Below are 20,276 nucleotides of genomic sequence, written 5' to 3' on the forward strand. Positions count from 1 at the left end.
TTATTTTTGCATCTGTGCCGGTGAATAACACCACTTTACGTTACCACTCGATTTAAGACGTTGTGACAGACGAATCGACATTTGAAAAAACGTCTCCCAAAAGCCAGAAATCGAAACTTGACGCAGGTGAAGTCATCTCTTATATGGGACTTATATAGTCACATGATACTTCTAAGTTCTAAGACCCACCTGGTTCCTTTTTTTTTATCCACTTTTTCTCCCATTTTCTATTTTTCTCCCATCCCAATTTCGTATCGTCCAATTCAACCCTCCCCTATCTCGAACGCTGTTTCATGCCTCCCACAAGCCGGCTGTAATGTGGACGTGTAAGCCATACATTGCACGAGTCCCCTCCGGTACTCGAGGTGGCAGCCATTGCATCTTTTCACCTGCACAGCGCGATCTTTCAGCGTCAGGGGTCTGCGCTTTGGAGGGACGCCGCCCCCGTCGCTTCCTGATTCTACTGCGCAGGCGCACCAACCGACCTGTAGGAGTCGCTGTCCACAACGTCCGATCCCCACCCATCAGTTTCCCACCCCCTAATACTGCCAAATGTATTAGTACGAACGACCAGCCAAACTGGTAGCAATGTGGAGCTGGGCTCGAACCCAGCGTCTCCAGCATTGGAGGTGAGCGCCTTGCCCACTGCACCACCTAGTCGCCCACAAGACCCACCTGGTTCCTGAAAGGTTTTGCCAATGCTCTCTACTACAGGGAGTTTCTCATCGTGGTAACTTGGTTTATATGATTCCACTTATTCGGTTTGTCTGAAATTTAATGGGAGCAGAGTTTAGCATAATTAAATGAGATATGTCTTTTGAAATTTGAGAAAAAACAAGCAAGTCACTTATACAATTGTATACCTAATAGCGCCAAAACACACAGAACTACAATTCCCATTGATTGAAAACCTTTATTTATCCCCAAGGGGAGATTCAGGTAAATTGCACATTTCAAGACTAGTCATGAGTGAAAGTTATGTAGCTGAGAGGATAACTTGACCCAACCAAAATAGTCAAAACAGACTAGGGCTGACATCGAATAGTCGACTAATCGATCGAAGGGAGCCCCCCCCCCCCACATATTTGTAGTTTGATATTCACTGGCTGGCATTTTGCATTTTAGTATACAAATTTTTGTACATCATGATGACATTATAGGTTTCATTCTTATTCTCTGATTTCTGGCCCTTTTTGTTTTTCATTTTTAGCTGTGACCAAGCAGGTAGTATAAGTTAGCACCACATGGTGGCGCTCAGTGACAGCGTGCCGATGCCTCACACAAAATGTCACGATTTTCTTTTTTTTTTATCTGCAAGAGCTCTACCACCTTACTTCTTGCCTATAAACAAGGGGATTGTCTGCTTGCCTGGCGCACGGCCTAGTATGAACTATGTGGGTGTGTGCAAGGTGGTGCACAGAACGGACACTGCATGCTGCTGCCTCCACTCTCAAGCCCTTAGATCTGTCCTCAGATTTATTACTGGTGATGAATGTAGTACACATCATGGCATTTTGTATAATAAAGTTGGGTGGTCCAAATCAAATGACCATCCTATATGTTAGTTTGGAATTATGGACCATACCATCCAGTAACTGGATCATGCTGCAAGTCGCTCGAGGTTTGGAAATATTGCTTTTAGTTGGGGCGGCTAGGTGGTGCAGTGGGCAAGGCGCTCACCACCAATGCAGGAGACGCTGGGTTCGAGCCCAGCTCTCCGCATTGCTATCAGCTTGGCTGGTCGTTCATACTAATACAATTGGCAGTATTAGGGGGTGGGAAGCTGATGGGTGGGGATCGGACGTTGTGAACAGCGACTCCTACAGGTCGGTTGGTGCGCCTGCGCAGCAGAATCAGGAAGCGACGGGGGCGGCGTGTCCCTCCCACGCAGACCCCCGACGCTGAGAGATCACGCTGTGCAGGTGAAAAGATGCGACGGCTGCTTCCTCGAGTACCGGAGGGGACACGTGATGTAAGGCTTCGTCCACATTGCAGCCGGCTTGTGGGAGGCATGGCCTAACAGCGTTCGAGACAGGGGAGGGTAGAATTGGACGATACGAAATTGGGATGAGAGAAAAAATAGAAAATGGGAGAAAAAGTAGATAAAAAAAAAAAAAAAATTGCTTTTAGTTTTTATTATGCTCTGGCCTCACAGAAAATTCTACAAGGCACCCTAAAAATGTATACACTAATAACCCTTGGACAACTCAAATCCATGATGTCAAACCATTCAGCCTCACTGTGTACTTGTTTTAATTGATTGCCTCCTTGTTTGGCTCCCTATTTGTCTTGTGTATTTAAACTTGAACCCCCACAATGATTTATTGAGGTTAAAGGGTTGAATGAATGAAAATGGCCTTGCATATCCAATTGGTTCTTGACAACACTTCATGGCAAAAAACAACAATGGGTTTTAGCTTAGCTCTAAAGGTATATAACCCTCAGTGGATATTTTGTTAATGATACACAAACATGTAAACGCTAAATAAATGGTCCCAATCTATAATATATAAAGGTCATGTTTAGACCTTAATTTATCAATATGAACAATTTCATCTCTCAAACCAGAGGGTAAATACTAGGGGTATAGACATCTGTACCACAACAATATGATTTTGATTAAGAGAAATATTAGGATTGTATATACAAATTTTGCAACAAGACGATTCGATAACATGGACAATACGATATAGGCTATCCAGCTAAAACAAGAACATTACATTTCTGTCAAGTCACAGCATACAATGCAAATAAGGTTGAGAATACAACTCCTGAAGCACCTTTCTTTGAATTAGAAAAAATATTTTGAACTAACTAATTGTTTTATGACATAGATCTGAATCAATATGTGTACTTTGAATCGATTGATCATTGCCTTTTTAATCTTTGTATCTTTTGTATCGATCCAAACTGAATTGTTACACGCCCAGAAAACACATTACGTATAATAAGGTCGAAACTCCAGTTATTTCCAGGAATGACGTCTGCCATCTTGAATTCGTTTTAGAGTCTCGTTAGGTACCAGATTTTGGTACACCGAGTTTCTGGGGAAACAAGTTTGGTCACATGTTTCGGTAAGCTGGCAAACACCTTGCCCTGTGGCAGTGTGCTCCTTGTCAATACATAATGTAATGTAATGGTTAAGTGGGTAAAAAATGTGCCGCAAGTGTCTTGGTTAAAAAAATATTTTTATAAACTATCTAGTGTAGGGCACATAATGCACAAAAGGGCTAGAGTGGTAACAATGTACATGTATTCACTCGATTGTCAGTTCTTGGGATGGCCTATTATTTCACATTGGTGACTGATACACAATGTTACCATGACCGAAGAACAAACCCTCCTATCTGCATTTTCTTTTAAAGTGGGGAAAAGCCACATATCTGCACTTTGCGAGGCACTAATACCTGGTCAGTATTGTTAACACATAATATAGTATTATAGTCCAAAAACAGTGTATTGTATTGGGTATGCTTAAAAAATAGCAGTCTGCAAGAAAACAACACTTTCTCAAAAGAAATTATTTTTCAGATACTGTAGGATAGGTTTTGTTCTTCGGCCATCGTTATTTTCTTTTTTAAATAAACAAACAATCAAACCACTTACAACTAGGCCAGGTTCATACAACCTCTGTACCACAGAAGCACACTTTAGTACTGAATGACGAATGACAGGAATACAAGACGACAACAATGAACACTTAATCTTTAAGGGGTACATTTAGATTTCATAATTTCTGAACTTCTGCAGTAGACTGGATGGAGAGTCGGCAGCCCAGCGAAAACGCCGATGGCAGTAGTCACCTGGATAAGGGAATGGTGGGAGAAGTACACGTTTGAATAAGGACTAGTGCTGTCAGGCGATTAAAAAAATGTATCTAAGGATTACAGGATTTGTAATTAATTAATCTAATTAATCGCATTTTAATCGCATAACCATTTTAGGCCTGATATTCTATATTATATAATCATATTTCAAATTGCATGTGTCCGGATGGCAGAATTCAGTACTGTATCTACAAAACCTTCTGTTTAATCATCTTCCATCTATTAATTTGCTTAGATTTTTCAGGTCTGGTCAATTTGAGCATGGTGTTATTCACAGTCAAAGATAACATTTCTTTTATTGATATTCTCATTTGGTTCATTACAATTTACTCAAAATAAAATGTTCATTCAATCAATCACCACGCAGATTGATTGATTGAAAATTTTATTAACAGATTGCAGAATGGGTACAATACAGTACGGCTCAATACACACAATAGACCTGTCGCTAAACCACGCCCCAAAATAGAATTTGTCCAATCATATCACAGCAAAACCTTCGCTGCAGAAAACTCGGTCAACACCAGAAAAGCCATTTGTGGGCTGCATCAAACCAGACAGCTGTGATCAAAACCACTGTGTAAGAGTTCAGTTTATATGTTATTATCTACCTAATATCCGATGGTGAAACGCTGTGCGTGGGGTACCTGTAATTCGGACACCAGGGCCCTCATTCATCAACGTGGCGTAGAAAGTGTTCTATTTCCACACGTAAGCACAGAATGTAGAATCAGTGCACGCACAGAAAAAGCGGGATTCACCACACGTGCGTACGCAGGTTCTACGCACACCTGTCATGATGAATATGACTTTGATCCTACGTTTGAGCTCGTGCACTGTTTTAAGTATTTGCATACCAGAACCGCCCCGATTAACCATATACGGTAATGGAATACCCCCATGAAATGTGGAAAAATGGACTAAGCCGAGGGAATCGTGTTATGAGACAGGCTGACAGACGTGTACACTTACGGTGATGTCGGATATGATATCTATTAACCATTGCTGCCTGGGCAGCGCAAACACCAATAAAGACCGTGCTGGAATATGACTGCCTTTTCCCGTGTTGTTTGATTAATACCCAGGGATTAAAGTTCTCCTCAATTTTATTCCAAATCGCGATGGATCTTCCGTCAATCTTCTACCTGCTGCATATGATTTCTAGAGGCATACTACAATCTATTTTGATGTCAGTATTGGGTAGCCTATATAAACAATAATACGAGAGCATATACAAGAACAATGAATCTCACTGCATGTATGATGTAGCCTGCCTTTCAATACATGAACTTGAATTCCATCATGTTTGTGTGCGGGACTCACAAGGCTGTTGTCACAATGGGTGGTACCGGTACAGTAATAACAGTCTACACAATATCACGATGGACCATGCCATAGCCTATGTTCTATTATGACATGATCTGTGAGACAAATGTTCTAGAATGTTTGATTATGATATCATACTCTGACAGCATGCCTATGATCAACAAAAACGCGAACTTGAATCCCATCATCATATTTACATAGTCTGTCCACTATCTGGTGTCATTGCAATGCGTTTTTTATTCTTTCTTATACAGTAAAAAGGGGGAAGAACACTATATCGTGGGTGTTCATATGACTTGTATTCTGCTTACAGCTTCGAAATTCCACTTGTTTCGTTTAACGTAAAGCCTTTTAAATATAATCAAAACGTTCCCGTGTTTCTGCGGTCTGTGCGCAAAATAATAACGAGTTGAGCTACGCGGAGCGCAGTCAGTCAGTACACCCCGTATATTCCGATAATGCTATATAAACCATGCTGCATTCATTCTGAGAGAAAGATCTATTATTCCAAATGCTATTTATAGGGTTTTGACCATAATTACACTACTGTTGCTATTTTACAATGAACTATAATGAATTACGGTTCATACAGAACATGCCAGTGTTGAAACTAATGCACAGAAGCTCATTTCCTTGTTGTAATAATATATTCTACCACTGGGCGTCAGCTAAGTGTGCTCCGAGCTGTGCGTACACATAAGCACGAAGTCAAGTTCAAGTTGAAATTGATGAATCCCACTCTTTGCTTAGAAATGGTCGTACGCACAGGTTAAGCACATATCTGTGCGTAAGACACGTTGATGAATGAGGGCCCAGGTACCCTGAAAGACTGGATGGAGGAGTATATTTCATACCTTTCCCGAAGCCCAAACGAAAACTAGAGGAATGCAAGCGATGGATTATGTTGTGTCGTCGACCATGTTTGCTCAAAGGTAAGGTCAATTCATAAAGACATAATATTTGACGGCATGTATTAGAAACGTAGACCAAACTATTAGTTTGCTAACGTTTGACTTTGACTGCGAACTAGCTCTCATATATCCAGCCCAGCTAGCTAACGTTAGCTGCCAACATGTAACGATACCGCATCGATATTTCTGCATCATAACGTGAGCCTTCTGTATCATAAGGTTAGCTTTCTGCATCATAACGTGAGCCTTCTGTATAGCTTTCTGCATCATAACGTCAGCAACGTTACCGCAAGCCAGGTGCATAACAGTGGAAATTATGACCAACAAGGACAGTTATAGTTATAGATGTAATGTAGTGACCACCATTGATAGAAGAACTGGCTAACAGACAACAGAATACTAATAACATGAATACTACTACATGCACTAAGAATGCTCGATGCACTTCAGATGCCATAGTGCCACTTGAAACCAGTAACAACAGGGACAACGATGTAAACAGTAAATAAGTCCTGGACTTTTCGTTTTATCCCTGACAAGGCAAACACAAATGTTGATCTGTCACCCCTGCCCACTTTGACAACCTAGGATGGCTTAGAGTAGACGACAGAGTACAGCAACTTGCAATGGGCCTGGTCTACAAGATACACTATACGACTAAGGTACCCATGTACATGTCAAAATACTTCCCAAAGGTCAGTGAATACCACAACCACTACACCAGAGGAAGCTCAACAAATCATGTTAAATCCAGATTCGGCTCAAACAAGGGACTAAATACGTTTCGCAATTATGCCACATCAATGTGGAACGCCCTACCCAAAGCTGTAAAAGAATGTGAATCCCTACCCACATTCAAAACCGCTCTTAAAGAGCACCTACGGGAGGCTGCAATTCGAAACTGGCAACCGTAAATGCCCAAAACCCCCACCACCTCCTAATAGACAGTCTCCTCCCCACCGCATGTATATATTCCCTCCCTGCCGTATGTATATTTCTCTCCCACCCACCCACCCCCTCCTAATGTACAGTCCCCTCCCCATCATATGTATATACTCTGTCAGGATCTAGGGGTAACAGTACTGTATATTTGAATACCGTTTATGTCACAAATGTATCAGTACTAAATACCTATATGTCCCTATGCCATAAATGTCATGTATGTTGTGTATGTCATAAATGTCTATATGAATTGAAAATGGGGGACCCTGATGGAAACAAGACAAACGTCTTTCTCAGGTCTGCATCCCCTTAACAATTGTGTGTATTGAGCCGTACTGTATTGTACCCATTCTGCAATCTGTTAAATAAAGTTTTCATTCATTCATTCATTCAAAGTTGTTATGTTTGTCAATAAAATCCACTTTGAGCTGCATTTTATGTATGAAAGATGCTCCATAAATGAACTATTATTATTATCCGTCTATGCTTAGCTAATACTCAGCTTTTTGTGTTTTTTTCACAGAATGAGGTGTGCTGGAGATGTTACTGCCTCTTCCCCTCATCCCTCTCCCCTTATCCATCATCCCTCTCCCCTTATCCATCACCCCTCTCTCCTCCCCTCTTACTCCAGATGAGGAGTGCCGGCCTGTGGGCACCAGGCTCCCCCAATGGAAGGTGGACATTACTAGAAAGCTAAACAGAATGCTTAAATAGGAATGTTAGAGGTTCTAGAAGGTGCTACTATGACATCATCACCAACGTTCCAGAATGATCAGGCAGGACTAAGGTTCTAGAATGTACTGCCATGACATCATCACACACGTTCCAGAATGTTCGGGCGGCACTAATTTTCTAGAATGTTCCTAACAATAGGTCTGTGGGTGAATTATGTACCATTACAATCACTACAGTACTGTATTAAGTTTCAAAAGTAAAAGTACAGTACATATTCTATAGGGTGTTCTTGTATTTCAGTGCATTCAACCCTCGATTGACCTGAAGGTTGTTAAAGTGGTCCAGTTATGCTGCTCTGTGTCCCTCAGATTGCTGGTTTACAATGTTAAAGTACTTAATATTCATCAACAGTTGCTGATATTGCAAATGTCAACAGACCAGGTTATTAATCCATAATGGAGGTACTAGAAGAATATAATGTTAAATTACCATAGATGTATCACAACAACACATGATATTGTTCGCTATTCCAGTTTATATCTTACATCCATTTGTGTAACTGTAAACCATGTATATTTATTGTATATATTAAAAATAAATATTTATGTACACTTTAGTTGTGGGTTTTCTTTTCTAATCAGAGTGATCTATCTTGAGAATGTGTTGTATATGCATTTATTTATATTTATATTAAATATAACTTATACTTAGTGTTTTTTTTTATCCACTTTTTCTCCCATTTCTCAATTTTTTCTCCCATCCCAATTTTTCATATCGTCCAATTCAACCCTCCCCTGTCTTCGAACATTGTTTCTTGCCTCCCACAAGCCGGCTGCAATGTGGACTAAGTCATACATAGCACGAGTCCCCTCCGATACTCGAGGTAACAGCCGTCGCATCTTTTCACCTGCGCGGCTCGATCTTTCAGCGTCGGGGGTCTGGGCTTTGGAGGGGCCCCGCCCCCGTCGCTTCTTGATTCTACTGCGCAGGCGCACCAACCGACCTGTAGGAGTCGCTGTCCACAACGCCCGATCCCCACCCTTCAGTTTCCCTCCCCGTAATACGGCCAATGTGTATTACTGTGGACGACCAGCTAAACTGAAAGCAATGTGGAGAGCGGGGCTCGAACAGGAGGCCTGTTCGAGCCTAGTCTCCAGCATTCGTTGCGAGCGCCTTGCCCACTGCGCCACGTAGCCGCCAACTTATACTAAGTGTTATAAGAAAAGCTATGTCCTGACCTGTACCCATTTACTGTGATTTACAGGTATTTTGGTAAATGGTAAATGGCTGTATTTATATAGCGCTTTTATCCAAAGCGCTTTACAATTTGTTTCTCACATCTTACCCATTCACTCACACATTCACACACCGACGGTGGAGGCAACCATGCAAGGTGCCAACCTGCTCATCAGTGTCTTGCTCAAGGACACTTCGACACGCTGCCCGGGAGGAGCGAGAATCAAAACGGGAACCTCCGGATTACCAGACGACTGCTCTACTCCCAAGCCACTGTCGCCTATTAGGTCTATTTTTATTATTAGGTATTTTTACTTTGGTCTCTATCACTATACATTTATAGTTAGTGGAATCAATCATTTGACCTGATGTACACTAGAATGTGCAGCATACCATTCTCTGACGTCTCACCCCTTTATGGAGGATTGTTGGCAAGTGACAGCTCTCACTTTTTTCCTCATTCTAGTGACTAGTGACACAACTGTCGGGTCTAGCTCGTATACTGCGTTGGACCACTAAACTAAATGTATCAGCAATAGTAATCATGGATTCAAGTTCAAGTTTCTTTAATAGTTGTCATACAGAAGTATGATATATAAATAACATAGTATAGCATGTAAATTAGAAGTAGAAAATGAGGTCACAGTGTTCAGTATAGACATATATACAATGTTCGATGCAGAATAGACGTAACTGAGTTACCATATAATATACAATACTATGCAGTGTACTAATGTACAATACTATATAGTGCAAAGCAGAAATGGGATGAGGTACAATTTAGGTACAATTTACAGTAAGGTGTACGAGTTGTAGTGCAATCCTTCATCAATAAATATAAAGTGTGGGGAGTGGGTGCTACAGTGTGTTTGTTTAAAGTGAGTGTGTGCTATAAAGTGTGTGGAGTGGGTGCTACAGTGTGTTTGTTTAAAGTAAGTGTGCGTGTGGATGTGTGTGCTATGTGCGTTTGATGGTTGTTGTTGTGTAGTGTTCATTGTTCGTTTAGCAGCCTGATGGCCTGGGGATAGAAGCTTCTTCTGAGTCTTTCTGTGCTCGCCTTGAGACTCCGGTATCGCTTGCCTGACCGCAGCAGTTCAAAGAGGCAGTTGTTCGGGTGACTGGAGTCTTTAATGATTCTCTTAGCCTTGCCCCTGCACCGCTTGTTGTAAATGTTCTGGAGGGTGGGGAGCCCCCCTCCAATTGTGCGTTCGGCTGAACGTGTCACTCTTTGTAGTCTGCTTCGGTCTTGTGCAGTGCTATTCCCAAACCAGAAGGTGATGTTGCCAGTCAGGATGCTCTCTATTGTACATGAGTAGAAGTTCTTAAGGATCTTCTGACTGACTTGGAACTTCCTTAGGCACCTGAGGAAGTAGAGGCGTTGTTGTGCCTTCTTCACAACACTGTCAATGTGTGTGGTCCATGTCAAGTCCTCGGATATGTAGGCTCCGAGGTACTTAAAGCTGTTGACTCTCTCAACCGGTGCCCCGTCGATGCTGAGGGGGCTGTAGTCCTTGACCCCCGACCTCCTGAAGTCCACAATCATCTCCTTTGTTTTGCTGACGTTCAGGGAGAGGCTGTTTTCCTGGCACCATCCCGCCAGGACCTTGACCTCTTCCAGGTAGGCCCTCTCGTCGTTGGCAGAGATCAGGCCCACCACCACTGTGTCGTCAGCAAATTTGATGATTGTGTTGCTACTCCGCTGAGCCACACAGTCGTGTGTGTACAGGGAGTAGAGGAGGGGACTCAGAACACAGCCCTGGGGGGCCCCTATGTTGAGGGTGATGGATGAGGAGGTGCAGTTGCCTGCTCTCACCACCTGGGGTCTGCCCGTCAGGAAGTCCAAGACCCACTGGCAGAGGTCATAGTTCAAGCCCAGGTCCCTGAGCTTGGCTATGAGTATGGAGGGGACTATGGTATTGAATGCCGAGCTGTAGTCGATGAATAGCATTCTCACATAGTTCCCCTTCCTCTTGTCCAGGTGTGATGCTGCTGTGTGCAGCACATATGGCTAGGGCTATTATCGTCATAGTTCTTGTAATCTTCAATCAAGTCAACTGTAAGTAATGCTTGAGACGTTATCTACTATAGCTAATGCTTGCATCACCATGGAGGTCTAAGGTAAATGTGTATCTCATGAACGTACTTTTCCACTGCATATTGTAACCCTCTCTGTCTGCTTCTAGATGAAATATTTGTGTTATCTTTAAAAGAACAGGTCTATTACCTGCTGTGGTAAATCTCCAGCGGCCTAGCCCCTTTCGTGACTGTGAAGCAAGGCTTGCATCACAGTCAGGAAAGGGGCTGCCTGCAGCCATCGTCAACGAGAGTCATTCACGGTCGGCTCTGTCCGAGTTTTCAAAGGGGGCGTGGCTTAGCGATAGGTCTATTGTTAAGGGGATGCAGACCAGAGAAATACTTGTCTTGTTTACATCAGGGTCCCCCATTTTCAAGTCATAATGAATTGTAACTAAGGGTGCAACTTGCACCATGCAATCCATTCTTTGTGGATCTAGCCCACAGTATTTCTGACACTGGGAATACATTCCCTGAGATCCATAGATGTCCCTAGAATCAGAATCTGCAACCCTGCCCGAGCCCGACGGGGCCCTACCCGACCCGACGGGTTCGGGTTGGGTAGGGCTTTGTTTTTAAATAAATAATTCCGCACTCGCTATACTCATATAACTAGGGTTATAAGATAACCTTAAGTTTCTGTTTCAGTTTTGCGCCAGCTGTCATCACAGATCAGAGAGTCAGAGACTTGTGTCTCTCTGAGTCACGATGGACAAGTTAACAGATATGGAATTAGGGAAAGGGAGAGCTTTTGAAAGTTCCCAATGCGTCTGCAAAGCTGCATTTTTGGAAACATTCGGATGTAATTACCGCAGCCCGCAGGGAGAACTCGAGGGGAGTAGAACAGTGATGAAGCCCTCAGGTGGATGATAAACAAATGAACCGGACCGAAGTGGCATTGGTTGTTTGAAGTTGGAATATAGCCAGTTGGCGAACGTTTTAATTTGTTCTTGGATGTATGTAGCCGGTTGGCGAAGTTTTGTTAATGTTGTTCAACGCGTTGCTGACATCAACAGCGAAGTGGTGAGTCTGATGTATTATTATTTGCTGGTGTGGGTCGCCGCTGCCCTGTTCTGTTGTGCTTTCATTATATAATATAAATGTTGCTCTGCTCTAAATCTGATTTCTGCTTTCTGTTTGTTTGTATAGTGACTGAGTAGGCTATTGTGTCGTGTGTGTGTGTGTCAAAGAAGATTCCATATAGCCTTCAATACGTTTTACGAGGCTGCCGTGTGAGTCAGTCTAAGCGAGCACTGCGACGGCATTCTAATAAGAGCGAAACAGGGTATGTAAATGCTTCTTAGTTTTCAGCGTGTTATGCGTTATTTAGGCAGACCAAATAATCTTTTTTTAAATGTAAGTCTAAATAAAATACAAAAATTCTGGTTTTCATTTGGGCTAGGGCTTCAAATGTTGCATTACATTATTGAAAAACATCCTATAAGATTCCCTATATGGGAAGAGCAAGGCATACACTCATTAGGGGATGTTTTTAACAACCAGGGTTTTTGTAGTTATGGAGAAATATGCACAAAATTTAATCTCACCAAGTCCACATGGCTTTTTTACATACAGTTACGGCTATGTTTGAAGTCTCACGGTGTTCCATTAGACATACCAATTGAACACCACAGATACCACAAATTCTTCTATGAAAGAGAGACATCGAGAGGTTTTGTTTCAGGTTTTTATCATCAATTACTAACGTCCTCATATGAAACCCTCCAACTAGACTGTCTGGAGGAGGGATATACCAGACCTGGAAAGTGACTTTGATTGGCAAGGAGCATGGGCAAATGTCCGACTTACATCAAGGAACCCGGACCATCAACAAATCAATCTTAACTATATTCACAGGACATACTTGACTCCTATAAGACTGAACAGAATGGGTCTTAAACAAGACTCCAAATGCTCCCAATGTACAAATGGAGACGAAGGGACATTTATGCACATGTATTGGGACTGCCCACCAGTTAAGGCATTCTGGAAAGATGTGACCCAACAATTATCAAAACTCGTATCTTGGAATATACCAGCACACCCCTCTGTATTACTATTGAATGATGTTTTTGAGTTTGCAGTAAATCCACAGCTAAAGAGATTGGTTTTATCGGGTATCACAGTAGCTAAAAAGCTGATCGCATCACGCTGGTTTCAACCGGAAAAAATGTGCCGGAAAGTTTGGTTTCTTACATATCTCGATGTGATTTATCAAGAAATATCTACAGCAAGAATTCTGGGTCTCAATGAATCCAAAATGTCAATGTGGTTAGAAGTGGTGGAGAGAATAAAAGCTAGCTTATAATGGTAGTGTCTGGTTAGGAGCGAGGGATAATGGAGGTACTATCCAAAGAGGGGTCCGGGAGGGGGGGGTTCGAGCTGGAGCATATGTGTGTAGGGTTTTAGATAACAGGTATTAGGGGTATATCCTGTATAAGACATTGGTATAATTGGTAATTTTGTTGGATATACACTGTATACGGTAAAGTATTATTATTATATATATTTTTTGCTTTCTGTTTCTGTGCTTGCATGTCATTTTAGCCATCTTAATTGTTAGTTTCATTATGTATTGTGTGTTGAGTACTGACTTTTAATAATTTTGTTTTGCAATAATAAAAAAAAATAAAAGAATTTAAAGGAAATGTTGCATTACAGTCAGGCTTATTGTCGGGCAGGGCCTGAACGTCATGGGCTCGGGCTGGGCACGGGCTTAATTTCAAGGCCCTTGCAGACCACTAAATCAGATACCAAGAACATGCAAATGGACCATATTAAAAAAAAGTCTGTAAATGTGTATTCTACGTTGTTATGGAATGAATGAGATACAAAAAAAATATTATATAATTTTTTTTATTTAATTTTTTGTAATTTTGAGTTAATTTTCATAACTCGATAATTTGATGTGTAATTAATCTAATTAACGCAATAAACTGACAGCCCTATATTAAACATGTTCAACAAAACATATAAGATAAGATATTCCTTTATTGATCCCCTTGGGGAAATTTGGACGTCATAGCAGCATGGGGAAGGGGGGAGGGGAGGTACAGGTATGGGCAGAGTAATAATAGAAAGACATAAATATAAACAATGAAATGGGCGGCTACGTGGCGTAGTGCGCAAGGCGCTCGCCACAAATGCGGAGACGCCCAGCGCTCCACATTGCTTTCAGTTTAGCTGGTCGTTCATACTAATACACATTGGCCGTATTAGGGGGTGGGAAACTGATGGGTGGGGATCGGGCGTTGTGGACAGCGACTCCCACAGGTCGGTTGGTGTGCCTGCGCAGTAGAATCAGGAAGTGTCGGGGGCAGCGTGAGCCTCCCACGCGTTACTCCTCGCCACTGAGATCGAGCTGCGCAGGTGAAAAGATGCGACTGCTGTTACCTCAAGTACCGGAGGGGACTTGTGCTATGTATGACTTAGTCCACATTGCAGCCGGCTTGTGGGAGGCAAGAAACAGCGTTCGTGACAGGGGAGGGTTGAATTGGATGATACAAAAATTGGGATGGGAGAAAATATAGAAAATGGGAGGAAAAAGTGGATAAAAAAATATATATATATAAACAATGAAATTAGATCTGAATATAAAAATAAGGAAAAAATAAACAGTGTAAACAATATAATTAACTCGTACAATACAAAAGTTTGAAGGTTCCCTCATGACGGAAGAACGTGAGTGAAAAGAGGAAAGTTTGAAAGTGTCCTCACGACAGAAGGACGTGAGTACAAAGTTTGAAGTTACCCTCACTATAGAAGGACATGTGAGTATAAAGTTGGATAACCTCCCTCACCAAGGACAAGCAGAGGTAAGAAGATTTTAAATAAAACCTCCATTGATGAAGAACTGGATAACGGATAACGCTGCTGTATTTATGAATGGAACCAACTCAGGACATTGCTACTGTGTGCGCTTCCTTGCGAACGCCGTGGAGCGTTCTAGCGTCGGACTAATTAAATTGTGATACTGTGGATAATGGAACGGACTATGCGCCGTATCGATGTGTGGAACCGTCAAAATTATTATTGTCTGGACGTGTGGAAAATGGACACTAAATGTAACGCAATGGACTGTCTGATTTAAATTCCGACATATATAGCAGTGGACAATAGTATACTATGTTACTGCAGAGCATTTAGCCAAGATGGGAAAGTACGTGCCTCGCCAGCCAAGCAGTCATAGAAGTAGTGTGAGCTCAACAGCCTCATCTATGCTTAAAAGGACTCAAGCTGAAAAAGCTGCCATGATGGCACGTCTTGCCAATTTAAAGAAAAAAAATGACCTTGAAAAACAACAAAGGGATTTGAAGCATGAATTGGAAAACAGACAAGCAGCATTAAATACCTTACAAGAGGAGCTTGAGATGAAAACTGTCATTGACGCTGCAGATGCAACATTAAGAACACTATCAAGTTGTGAGGAAAAGAAGAAGATGTCTGTTGACAAAAGATTTGTGGAAATTATGTTGAACTCTGCTGTGAGAAGTGATGGACATTACCAACTTGCACATACCAGTTATGCCCTACTAAAGTCTGCAGAGGACAACACAGATGCATTCTCAGCTGAAGCAGTTGACACTGTTCAAAGCTTTTTTTTTTTTTTTTTTTTTTTATTGGTCTTTTTCCCCCTCCATTTTCCTCCGATTTTCTCCCATCCCAATGTTAGTCGTATGCCAATTCCCAGTCCCTTCCTGGTCGCTGCGCACTTACCCCCCACAGTCAGATCATCTGGGAGAGTCGAGGCTACCACGTGCTTCCTCCGACACACGTCCAGCCAATCACCGCTTCTTTTCACCTGGCAGCGCGGATTCTCATCGAGAGGGCGTAGCGTGTGGGAGGACCACACTATCCCCCTCGAGTCCTATCCGCGCTTAGCAGGCGCCCCGACCGAACTGTAGGAGTCGCTGTTTACAACGACCCGGACCCACCCCGCCAGCTTCTCCCACCCTCTAATACAGCCAATTGTATTAGTGCAGACGGCCAGCCAAGCTGGTGACTACCCCGGAGCTGTGAGCTGGATTCGAACAGGCGAATCCAGCTCACAGCTCCGGGGCTGGTGACGAACGCAATCTCCGCTCGGCCACCTAACCGCCCCTGTTCAAAGCAATTTCAATGAAAATGATTAAAGTCTGTTTCCACAGAAGAAGCAGTGACAGAGGAAGTCGTTGTGTCAGACAGTGATGAAGGAGAAGAGGACAGTGATGAAGGAGATGAGAACAGCGATGAAGAGGGCAGCGATGATGATGATGATGGTGGTGAGGAGGACGGCGTCGATGACATCGTCGATGATGATGATGATGATGGTGGTGAGGAGGACGGCGTCGATGTCGTCGATGATGATGATGATGGTGGTGAGGAGGACGGCGTCGATGACGTCGATGATGATGATGATGGTGGTGAGGAGGACGGCGTCGATGACGTCGATGATGATGATGATGGTGGTGAGGAGGACGGCGTCGATGACGTCGATGATGAAGAAGAGGACGGCGTCGATGACGTCGATGATGAGGAAGAGGACGACAAAGCGAGCGCGCCTCATGTTCGTATATGTAAACGTAGCTCTACTCTGCAAGGACCTGCTGAGGACAAGAGTGATGAAGGAGAGGAGGACAGTGATGAAGACGAGGAGGAGGACAGTGATAAAGAAGAGGTAGAAGAGGTGGACCAGCGGCCAAGCCATACTGCTACAAGCCATAAGACAAGATGTGCTGGCCCTGCTGGTCGAAGCCGGCATGTGCTGCCAACAACCTCTCATACCCAAGCCCCTCAGTCTCACACTGATCTACACCAAACAAGCGGAAGCAGCAACCTAGCATCAGCTGATGGAGAAGACAAGGAAGCTGATGATGATGGGGCAGAGGCAGAGGATGAAGACGGAGGAGAGGAAGGAGAGGAGGGGAACCAAAACGCTGGATGGGCGGAAGCCATGGCTAAGATCCTGGGAAAGAAGACCCCAGAGAGTAAACCCTCCATCCTACTGAAGAACAAACAGCTGGACAAGCTGAAGGAGAAACAGGAGCAGCTGGAGAAAAAGAAACAGGTTGACAAGAAGCGGACCTGGGAGATGATGTGTAGAGACAAACCTGACCTGGTCAAAGACAGAGAGATGGAACGAAATCTACAGAGAGTTGCTACCAGGGGGGTGGTGCAGCTGTTCAACGCTGTGAAGAAACAAGCTTATCAAGTGAAGCCCATGGAAGCCCATGGTGTTACCGGGGCCGGTGATGACCAAACACTTGCAATCATGCCAGTTTCCAAGAGAAAGAATTATAAGAGAAGACGGAGCAGGGACACATGGGAAAGCCGGTTGAGACTTCCTGACAGACTTACCGCTGACGGTCCTGATGACTCTGATGGAAGGTCACAACCAGTAGACATTGGCTATATGCCTATCAGAGCTATAGGGCTCTGTTGAACAATGAATAAACATTGAATAGACATATGCATATAGCCTATCAGAGCTATATGGCTCTGTTATTAAAAAAAAGAAAAGAAAAAGAAAAAAGGAAAAGAAAAAGGGCATTATGTTTTTGGCTCAAATAGATTATGTATGTTATAATAATAACGGAACCGGTTGTTGGACCGGAGCCTGACCAACAGTCTAATGCTTTGAAACATTTTGAATGTTATTGACTGTTACTTGACTCACTAACTGATTTGTTCTTCCCATGCTCAGGGACAACAGGTGAAAACAACAGGACCCAGTCAAGTTTCTATGTGTTTAGAACTATGATTTGAAATTGATTATTTATGAGGACATTAGCATTGACTGTAGGTTATGTCGGCTTCTATGGCTCTTTGATGCATATATAGTTTTATAATTGTGTTTTGGTGCACAATTAAGGGGCCGGTGTGTAGAGGCAGAAACCGACTTGGTGGATTTATATATTATTATATTATTATTATTATATATATATATTAAATATATATATATATTAGAACCTTTAGACTGTCTTATTTATGTTTGGCCACTAGAGGGCTCACCACCCATTACAGCCCACTCCTATAAATAGCAAAGGTAATCAATGGAATCTTGTGCACCTGCCGAGGTTTTACCTTCAAACGCTACTGTCTCACTGTTGGAACTGCTACTGTCTCACTGTCTCACTGTTGGAACTGCTACTGTTTTACTGTTGGAACCAACCACGGAGCAACTGACGACTGTTCTGTGTAACCTTTAATTCACTATCACTTACATTTGGACAACAATAAACCCTGTACACCGTAAGAGGAGCAAAGTCTGTGGACATTCAACTCATTTAACATCTACAACTTTGGTACAGTGTGAAAAGGCAATAGCGGGTGCATCATGGACGACTGTCAACACACCCAGGAATGACAGTCGGCCACTACATAAATATATATATACGTCATAGGTTCTCATACGTCCGTGCAGGTTTTGGTGGTTAAGAGTCAGACACACTTAGTGGTCAGACATTGTTAACCCATTCTCTGCCGGGCATTGTACCCATCATTGTACCCTCTCTGCCAGCACTAAAAGTCTATGGAGATGTTCACCTTCTTTGCAGGGCTATAACTTTTTTAATTGTATTGCTAAATTGACATTACTATGGCCCATTCAACATCAATTATCTATCGTTCAGGATGTAGGAACGTTTTACTTTTTCATTCACACATTCATACTAAAATACCGTCTAGAGCAGGGGTTCCCAACCTTTTTTCCCCCAGGGACCCCCAAACATCTCTGATGAAATACCTGGACCCCCCTCCTAATAAAATACCATAAAATATTTTTTTTTGTCATTTTAATTTTTTTTTTGTCATTTTAATAACAAACTGCTTATACACAGGCATATGCATCATAATTAGACCCACTATGCTTCTTTGACTTGTGCCTTCAATCAACAAATCTCATATTGCACCATATGTATTTCAAAATGTTAGCCAATATTCAAATCCTGTATTCATCCTCTCAAATCAGGCCCTAATGGTGAACAGTTTGCATTTATGTTGAATGAAGTAAGAATCCACTGCAGTAAAAATATCCTCACCTCGAGTGGTGGTAGTAAGGTTGACTGACATGAGAATGTCCTGCTTCAGATGCTCATTTTCTATATACTGCACATAAACGATGAGCACAGCCTCGTCTGCGACAGTTGTAGTTTCATCAAGTTGTATGGCAAATGGACCCTTTCTAAGCTTTTCTGACAGCTGCTGCTCGCAATCACTTGACATCTTATCAATTCGGTCTTTCACTACATTGTTCGAGAGTGGTACTGATTTTAGTTTAACCGCCACCTGTGGGCCGCACAGTTTCTAAACCATTTTGATGCAGGCTGGTTTGATGAGCTGCTCGCCAATATTGTGCAGTTTCTTTGCTTTTGCAATTAAAAGCGAACACTCAAAGGAGGCTTCGGTAGCCTTCTGTAAATCACTGCCACCCCTGCTCCACGCTACTCTAACATCAACAGGCTTGTTCGCCTTGAGAGACTGTTCTTTCCTCCGAAAAAAGTCTGGATCCTTCCCAACGGTTTCTGGGTGCTTAGACGCCTGATGTCTCTTCAGCTTGCTGGGCTTCAGGCTCGAGTTTGCCAACTTTTCTCCACAAATCACACACTCAGGTCGTTTGTCTGGTCCCTCAGTGAAGCCCATGGTGATGTAATTTTCGCGATTGCTGTAGGTCCTAACTTTTTTTGCAGATGAGCTGCCGTCATCTCCTTTTCGTTTGTTACACATTTTCGCCTCTGGCGGCTGACTGCAGACGAGCCGAGAAAGTTAACTAGCGTGCTAGGCTAGCTACGGAAAGTGATACAGTCAACCGATTCGCGTTTTAGCGGCTACCCGGTAGCCTACTGTTAACGTTCAAAAATCATGTCTAGATGTTTATTTATTTATCTTTATTTTTTATTGTAGTGGACTATTCATGCTTCTGATGATAAAAATATGCTAATTAAATATTTCTCTGAAAAAAGAAATAATAAAAAAAAAAAAAAAAAAAACTCAAATCATCTGTGGTCTGGCCCCAGGTTGGGAATCACTGGTCTAGAGTGTAAATATGTTTTTATCGTTTTCTGCAGTATTTCATAGAACGTGAGATATAGGCATAAATGCATATATTAGATGATCAAATGCAGTTTGATACGATCAACGTTATATTAAAAATGTCAACTGTACATGGTCCTAAACGTCATGACTGGTCATCTGCGGGTGAACGGAGGGGGGGGGGGTCATTTATAATTCAATGACCGACTTTAAATGATTTATGTAGTATGGGTGATATATTGATCAGAGCAGTTTGTATCGAAAATGGTAAAGAAAA

The 20,276-nt window shown here is 42.5% G+C and overlaps 1 protein-coding gene across 2 annotated transcripts in view; it reads right to left on the minus strand.

The window, feature by feature from the left end:
* Nucleotides 1-934: 934 nt before the first annotated feature.
* dnajc12 (DnaJ (Hsp40) homolog, subfamily C, member 12) overlaps nucleotides 935-20,276 on the minus strand; it is a 31,317-nt gene continuing 11,975 nt past the window's right edge. For both annotated transcript variants that reach the window (XM_084321754.1, XM_084321753.1), the window contains one exon: nucleotides 935-3,803. In XM_084321754.1, the coding sequence (XP_084177880.1) occupies nucleotides 3,721-3,803 (83 nt within the window). In that variant the 3' untranslated portion in view covers nucleotides 935-3,720. The remainder of the gene's footprint in view (nucleotides 3,804-20,276) is intronic.

Source organism: Notolepis coatsorum (genome assembly GCF_963971535.1).
Source record: "Notolepis coatsorum genome assembly, chromosome: 9".
Lineage (NCBI taxonomy): Eukaryota > Metazoa > Chordata > Actinopteri > Aulopiformes > Paralepididae > Notolepis > Notolepis coatsorum.